The sequence below is a fragment of the Trypanosoma cruzi genome, genomic scaffold (genome assembly GCF_000209065.1).
Source record: "Trypanosoma cruzi strain CL Brener 1047053516879 genomic scaffold, whole genome shotgun sequence".
Classification (NCBI taxonomy): Eukaryota; Euglenozoa; class Kinetoplastea; order Trypanosomatida; family Trypanosomatidae; genus Trypanosoma; species Trypanosoma cruzi.
In genome coordinates this window covers 290,438-296,207 of record NW_001849545.1, presented here as the reverse complement: position 1 = coordinate 296,207, position 5,770 = coordinate 290,438, and the positions used below count along the sequence as shown (strand labels likewise).

The window sequence follows — 5,770 nt, the reverse complement described above, 5'->3', positions numbered from 1 at the left end:
AGTGTACACATAACAAAAAACAAACCAATTCCCTCATGCACAGAAGCATCTTCCACACCTTGCCATCAGAAAACGACCACACTACAAGAAAAAGAAAAAGAAATACCCCGGAGCTCCTCCAGTAATTATAAAATACACACTAAAAAATCAATACACAAAGTTAATACCAACAAACACCGCACCTAACCGCCCATCTCGCACAGTGTCGGCACCGACGCAGCACTGTTCAGCCACAGCCGGCTTCTTCTTCTGTGCTCGCGGACGAGAAATCTCACGCATCTCAGGATCCCGCAGCAGGCAACGGCTTCGAACCCGTCGAGAGCTTTTAATGCGTTTCGCACAAAAACAGTCCGTATCTCGCGTGACGACAAGGCCCTTACGCGCAACGGCGGTGTGCACGGGGCTGGTGCGTGCGCTGCAGACACGAGGCAGGGGAACGTCAGTGAGGCCCCGGGAAGGACCAACCGCCAGAACTCATTTCACGGCGCAGGGCGCATCGAAAAAGGCACACTCAGTCAGCGAGATCATCACGCAGCAGCAAAGAAGGCAGAAAAGGAGCGGAGGGAAGGAGGAAGAAAGGGCGCAGTACATGGCACTTATCATCTCCGGGACTACCAGAAGGCACCACCGCGGCAGAGCACAGCGCACGGGCACCTCGGATTGCCCCGTGGAACACGAGCCCGCACCACGCTTAAGCACTGCTCGCAACACAGGGTGTAACGATGTGCGGTCAACAATCCATCCCTGCAATATACTCTATTTCTATTATCTGCGATCCAATACATATACATATATATAAAGGGCCCGCGGCAAAAGAAAAAAAAAGGAAAAAAAGTTATTCTTCATTTTCCACCCTTCGCAGAGGATCACGGCAGAAGCAGCATCATGACATCGCTGAAAAAGAGCAGTGTATAAAACAAAGAAGGGCTGAATGAATGGTGAGCAAAGTGAGGGGTGTCGGACGATTACTTCGAAAACACTGCCAAAATGGTTTGGTCTTATCAAAAGCGTGCATGTTCGATTGTTACGTTTCTGCCTTCTGTCTTTTTTTCCGTATGATTATTTGTGTGTGGGTGTGTGGTGCTCTCAAGATATTTTCCAACACGCACATGTATGCTTCCGCGGTGGACGCGGTAAAATACGTCGTTTGTTTGTGAAGCATCCAAAAAGTAAAAAAAAAAGAAAAAAAAGAAATCGTACAAAAGGCGAAGCAAAAAAAGATAATAAAAAAAAGAAGAAATGCGATGCAGCAACATCCATGCAACAAACTGAGGCATCAATGGCTTAAATCTAAGTCGTGTCTCAAAAAAAAAAAATCTTCATTCACCAGGAATATTTGAAAGCAAATTGGTTAACTATATAATATATATATATAGCTAATTTTTTTCTTTTTTGATGTTTGTTTGTTTGCCTATTTGTTGTTGTTGTTGCATTCTTATGCGTGGTGGTGGAGGGCTGTGGGTGCACCGGCGGTCGGTTCTCCCGTGGGCGGCTAAGCCGTCATATTCCGAGCAAAGCGCCCAAGAGAGAGCAAAGAAGCAGCCAAGGCAAACTGGGAGTAACGGCAACGCTGCCTGCATCCACCCCGAAGTGTTTTTTCCTGGCGTCGGTTTTTTTCATCTCCAAGGGCTTCGAGAGGCTCCTCTGCACTGGGCCCTCCACAGGCGTAAGCAGGTTCTGGAAGGTGTTGTTATCGAGCGTAGGTTTCAAGACGGCAGAAGCAAGGGTGGTGCAAATATCCGTGTATCTTGGGCAGATAATGTGGCCGCGGGTGAATGGAGGTCCTGGTTTCAACCGGTGCCCCTCTGGGCAAGGATACCAGGTGTCATCTCCCACGTACCGTATGCTTGCAACCCCTTTATGTTCGCACGATACCTCCACGCAGATGGCACCAATGGTCACCGAGTTGAAGCGAAGCAAGTCGCTTTCCACGCATCGCGAATTGGGCCCCACACGACACCCAGTAAAATTGTTCAGAGTATTGGTGCATGCGCCTTCCCCCGACGGCATAATAACAGGACAGTAATCCGTCAATTCATTCGGTGAGCCGCCCATAAAAGGGTATTTAAAGTACCTATACACCGGATGCAGATCCCGTCCAAAATGAAACAAGCCGCAAACCCCCAGCGCCAAATGATCGGATGTGCATTGAAATAGAAAGGAACCATCGACGCAGAACATATCAGGGTATTTCGTGGTACCATTGTTTACGCATTTCTCTTCCAGAAAATCGCATCCAGTGTTTCTGCCCCACCCCATCACCTCCTCCATGCCCCAATTAGCGCGGTAATACCCCAAATCCTCAAATGCAGCCATCGTCATGGCGGAGTAGTACCCGATCCCAGCAACACCCGCCATTATCTCATCCTTTGCGTTCCGCCGCTCCCAGTGAGACTGCGCCGTCCCCGCACCACCCTCATCCTCCAGCTCCATACCAGGCGCCCTATCGCAGTTAAAATGTTTCCGCGTCACCTCCCGTGTCTTTTCGGAAGACACTACGAGGACGTTGGATTTGCCACGAATTTTGGACAACTTGGTGACCATTTTGCTTTCAGCAAAGAGTTGAACGGAAAATCCAAGAGCGTGTGCAATCTCATGTGCAACGGCACGCGAGAGGTCCTGCCTTGAAGAGATGTGCTGCGGACCAAAGTTGAGAGCACCAACAGCGGGTCGACCACCACTCCTGAGAGCACACGGTACGCCCCACGCGACATTCACGTCATGCGTCGGCCCAGCAGCAACATAAAGGATAAAATCGGCACCAGTAATCCCTTCAGCAAAATGACTATCAGGAATCAAAAACAAAGTACACGCGCCAACGAGAGAGGGCGGCAACACAAATAATTCCGTTGGTTGAACAAGGAGACGATCCGAATGTAACTTAATGGAGTCTGGTAAGAGCTTATTAATAAGAAGCGCCCTCTTTTCTTCAGTAAGGATATGCTTCTTCTCGCACTTCACCGTGTTACCCTCGTAGTCTGGACGCATATCTCCCTCAGCCGTGCAATAACGTGACTTATTCTTCAGATCCTCTGTGAAAAATCCGATGCGTAACGGCCTCCACTCCGGCTCACTGGCGGTGTATGCCTGGAATGCACCCTGTCCCTTCCGCGGCAGCTCACGCACCATAGGCAGAGGAGCACCATCTCGCGTCCTCTTGTCGAACGTGCAGCGATGTTCCACAAGGCCCGAACAGAGGCGCACACAAAGCAGCAGCAGCAGCAATATTAGGGGTAGCGTCGATGACGAATAAAAACTGGACATTTGCATGCAAAACGAGATGCGATCACACCTCACACTACATGCAAAGCAAAAAAAAAAAAAAGGAAAAAGAAACAGACCTGGAAAAAAGAAAAAAATTGTACACATAACAAAAAACAAACCAATTCCCTCATGCACAGAAGCATCTTCCACACCTTGCCATCAGAAAACGACCACACTACAAGAAAAAGAAAAAGAAATACCCCGGAGCTCCTCCAGTAATTATAAAATACACACTAAAAAATCAACACACAAAGTTAATACCAACAAACACCGCACCTAACCGCCCATCTCGCACAGTGTCGGCACCGACGCAGCACTGTTCAGCCACAGCCGGCTTCTTCTTCTGTGCTCGCGGACGAGAAATCTCACGCATCTCAGGATCCCGCAGCAGGCAACGGCTTCGAACCCGTCGAGAGCTTTTAATGCGTTTCGCACAAAAACAGTCCGTATCTCGCGTGACGACAAGGCCCTTACGCGCAACGGCGGTGTGCACGGGGCTGGTGCGTGCGCTGCAGACACGAGGCAGGGGAACGTCAGTGAGGCCCCGGGAAGGACCAACCGCCAGAACTCATTTCACTGCGCAGGGCGCATCGAAAAAGGCACACTCAGTCAGCGAGATCATCACGCAGCAGCAAAGAAGGCAGAAAAGGAGCGGAGGGAAGGAGGAAGAAAGGGCGCAGTACATGGCACTTATCATCTCCGGGACTACCAGAAGGCACCACCGCGGCAGAGCACAGCGCACGGGCACCTCGGATTGCCCCGTGGAACACGAGCCCGCACCACGCTTAAGCACTGCTCGCAATACAAGAAGGTAATTAGAAATAGAGGAGTAAGGAACCGTACCTAACCGCCCATCTCGCACAGTGTCGGCACCGACGCAGCACTGTTCAGCCACAGCCGGCTTCTTCTTCTGTGCTCGCGGACGAGAAATCTCACACATCTCAGGATCCCGCAGCAGGCAACGGCAGTCCAATCCCTTTTTCTTTTCACTTTAAGGTCCTAACTACGGGATGTGAAAGATAAAAAGCAAAACAGACAATTTTGTTTACGAAGTCCATCAAGTCAAGTGACCAGTCTTTTATTATAAAAGTACTTGAATTCTGGCAGCATTAATCATTACGTTAAAATAATAAAAATAAGATTTGAAACTATTATCGATCTACATATATAAGTATATATAGATGTACTGTTCGAAATCACTTTTAATTTGGCGGTTGACAAAAGAATTGTTCTCAGTTGTTGTTGTTGCATTTTTGTTTTGATTTGTTTTTTTGTTTTTCCGAGGGGGTTGTGTTTGTGTGTGGATGTCCCATCATCTCTTCTCTTTCTTTCTCTCCATTGTGCGACAGTAGCAACGGCACCCAGTCGAGAACAGGTTCGCCCCCCCAAGTCGGGTGTTTTTGTGTCAACAAATGGCAAGACGCGCACTGCGTAATTTGGGGTGTGAATGCACATCGGGGTGAGACAAAATCATCCTGTGCAACGAGCGACTATCCCTCCATTTCAACCTTTCCGACTCTTTCCGTCTCTTCCTGCTCTAAAAGCTCATTTACTTTGCGTTGTCGGCTTCGCATCTCTTTTATTGCCAAGTTTTGACGTTGTGCGCACTGAATCTTGATGGAGGCTTCTGTTGGCGTCATTTTCGTTTGTTTCTGGCAGTGTGCGCTTGCCCAGTCATGCAAAAAGGCGTATATGTCATTTGGCTTTTGGCGAACGACCTCGGCAACGAAGGTCTCGAGATACTCGCGCATCCCGACACGCTCAAGGTACTCTCGCTGCTCCTCGCTGTATTCAAGATTATAGTCCATACTTGTGAAGGATGCCCCTTTGCCCTCGTGTAAGTGGGTTGTCTCTTTTTTTTTTTTCTCTCTCTCTCTCTATCCCTCCTCCTGTGTGAAGGGCGAGGAAGGCTGTTTGTTAGTTTGCTTTGTTTGTCTGTTTTTTTTATTATTATTCCTCCTTGCAATTAGTACTCATGAGGTAAATGGCAAATGGAATTGACGTGCCGCAAAGACCACAAACATATGAGAGGTGGTACAAGTGCAGGATAGCGTGAAGAACTGAACCACAGTGAGGCCCTCCCCCCATGCTGAAAAGGCATCCACATTTGTTTATTTATAAATAATATATTGCAACTGAGAGAGAAAAGTAAAAGAAAACAAAAAATATAAAAATAATAATTCCCCAGTCAATAAAATGGAAAATATATAAATATATATATATATATTTTCGACAACCTTACGTACACATTGCAGCTGCCATGTGTATTAATTAACTGCAACGTGTGGTTCTAATCTCTCTGTTTAATATTTCCCAATAGTGTGAAGAGGCATGTCTGCCAAACGCTACGTTGGGGCTCGAGATAAATAAATCATGCTGCCGTCAGCTCTGGTGAAGGAAGAGTACGAGAACGTAAAACTGGTGTCGCCGCAGTCCTCATTTATCCCGTGCTCGTCTGATGGCGGCAGTGGAGAAGAGCGACACCGGGGTCCCCGAAGGACATGGC

The 5,770-nt window shown here is 48.1% G+C and overlaps 2 protein-coding genes and 9 non-coding genes across 11 annotated transcripts, besides 6 other annotated features; all 11 read right to left on the bottom strand.

The window, feature by feature from the left end:
- Positions 1–5,770: a sequence feature (heterozygous, non-Esmeraldo-like haplotype).
- Tc00.1047053506921.2 lies at positions 191–265 on the bottom strand. Its single transcript, XR_008255418.1, has one exon. It is a non-coding gene; the product is annotated as an H/ACA snoRNA, TC9C1H1 (small nucleolar RNA).
- Tc00.1047053506921.4 lies at positions 267–341 on the bottom strand. Its single transcript, XR_008255420.1, has one exon. It is a non-coding gene; the product is annotated as an H/ACA snoRNA, TC9C1H3 (small nucleolar RNA).
- Positions 438–535, bottom strand: Tc00.1047053506921.6. The gene has a single exon (XR_008255423.1). It is a non-coding gene; the product is annotated as a C/D small nucleolar RNA (snoRNA), TB9C1C1 (small nucleolar RNA).
- Positions 600–670, bottom strand: Tc00.1047053506921.8. Its single transcript, XR_008255426.1, has one exon. It is a non-coding gene; the product is annotated as an H/ACA snoRNA, TC9C1H2 (small nucleolar RNA).
- Positions 1,165–1,240: a sequence feature (A-rich).
- Tc00.1047053506921.10 (surface protease GP63, putative) lies at positions 1,501–3,369 on the bottom strand (the record flags this gene model as incomplete). The annotated part of the gene is made up of 1 exon (XM_799266.1): positions 1,501–3,369. One exon carries the CDS (start codon positions 3,367–3,369, stop codon positions 1,501–1,503), a length of 1,869 nt encoding a protein of 622 aa, XP_804359.1.
- Positions 3,307–3,359: a sequence feature (A-rich).
- Tc00.1047053506921.30 lies at positions 3,549–3,623 on the bottom strand. The gene has a single exon (XR_008255419.1). It is a non-coding gene; the product is annotated as an H/ACA snoRNA, TC9C1H1 (small nucleolar RNA).
- Tc00.1047053506921.40 lies at positions 3,625–3,699 on the bottom strand. The gene has a single exon (XR_008255421.1). It is a non-coding gene; the product is annotated as an H/ACA snoRNA, TC9C1H3 (small nucleolar RNA).
- On the bottom strand, positions 3,796–3,893 carry Tc00.1047053506921.50. The gene has a single exon (XR_008255422.1). It is a non-coding gene; the product is annotated as a C/D small nucleolar RNA (snoRNA), TB9C1C1 (small nucleolar RNA).
- On the bottom strand, positions 3,958–4,028 carry Tc00.1047053506921.60. The gene has a single exon (XR_008255424.1). It is a non-coding gene; the product is annotated as an H/ACA snoRNA, TC9C1H2 (small nucleolar RNA).
- On the bottom strand, positions 4,116–4,190 carry Tc00.1047053506921.70. Its single transcript, XR_008255425.1, has one exon. It is a non-coding gene; the product is annotated as an H/ACA snoRNA, TC9C1H1 (small nucleolar RNA).
- On the bottom strand, positions 4,755–5,072 carry Tc00.1047053506921.20 (hypothetical protein, conserved; the record flags this gene model as incomplete). Its single annotated transcript, XM_799267.1, has 1 exon — positions 4,755–5,072. The coding sequence occupies one exon, from the start codon at positions 5,070–5,072 to the stop codon at positions 4,755–4,757; it is 318 nt and encodes a 105-aa protein (XP_804360.1).
- Positions 5,375–5,395: a sequence feature (AT_rich).
- Positions 5,425–5,446: a sequence feature (AT_rich).
- Positions 5,468–5,491: a microsatellite.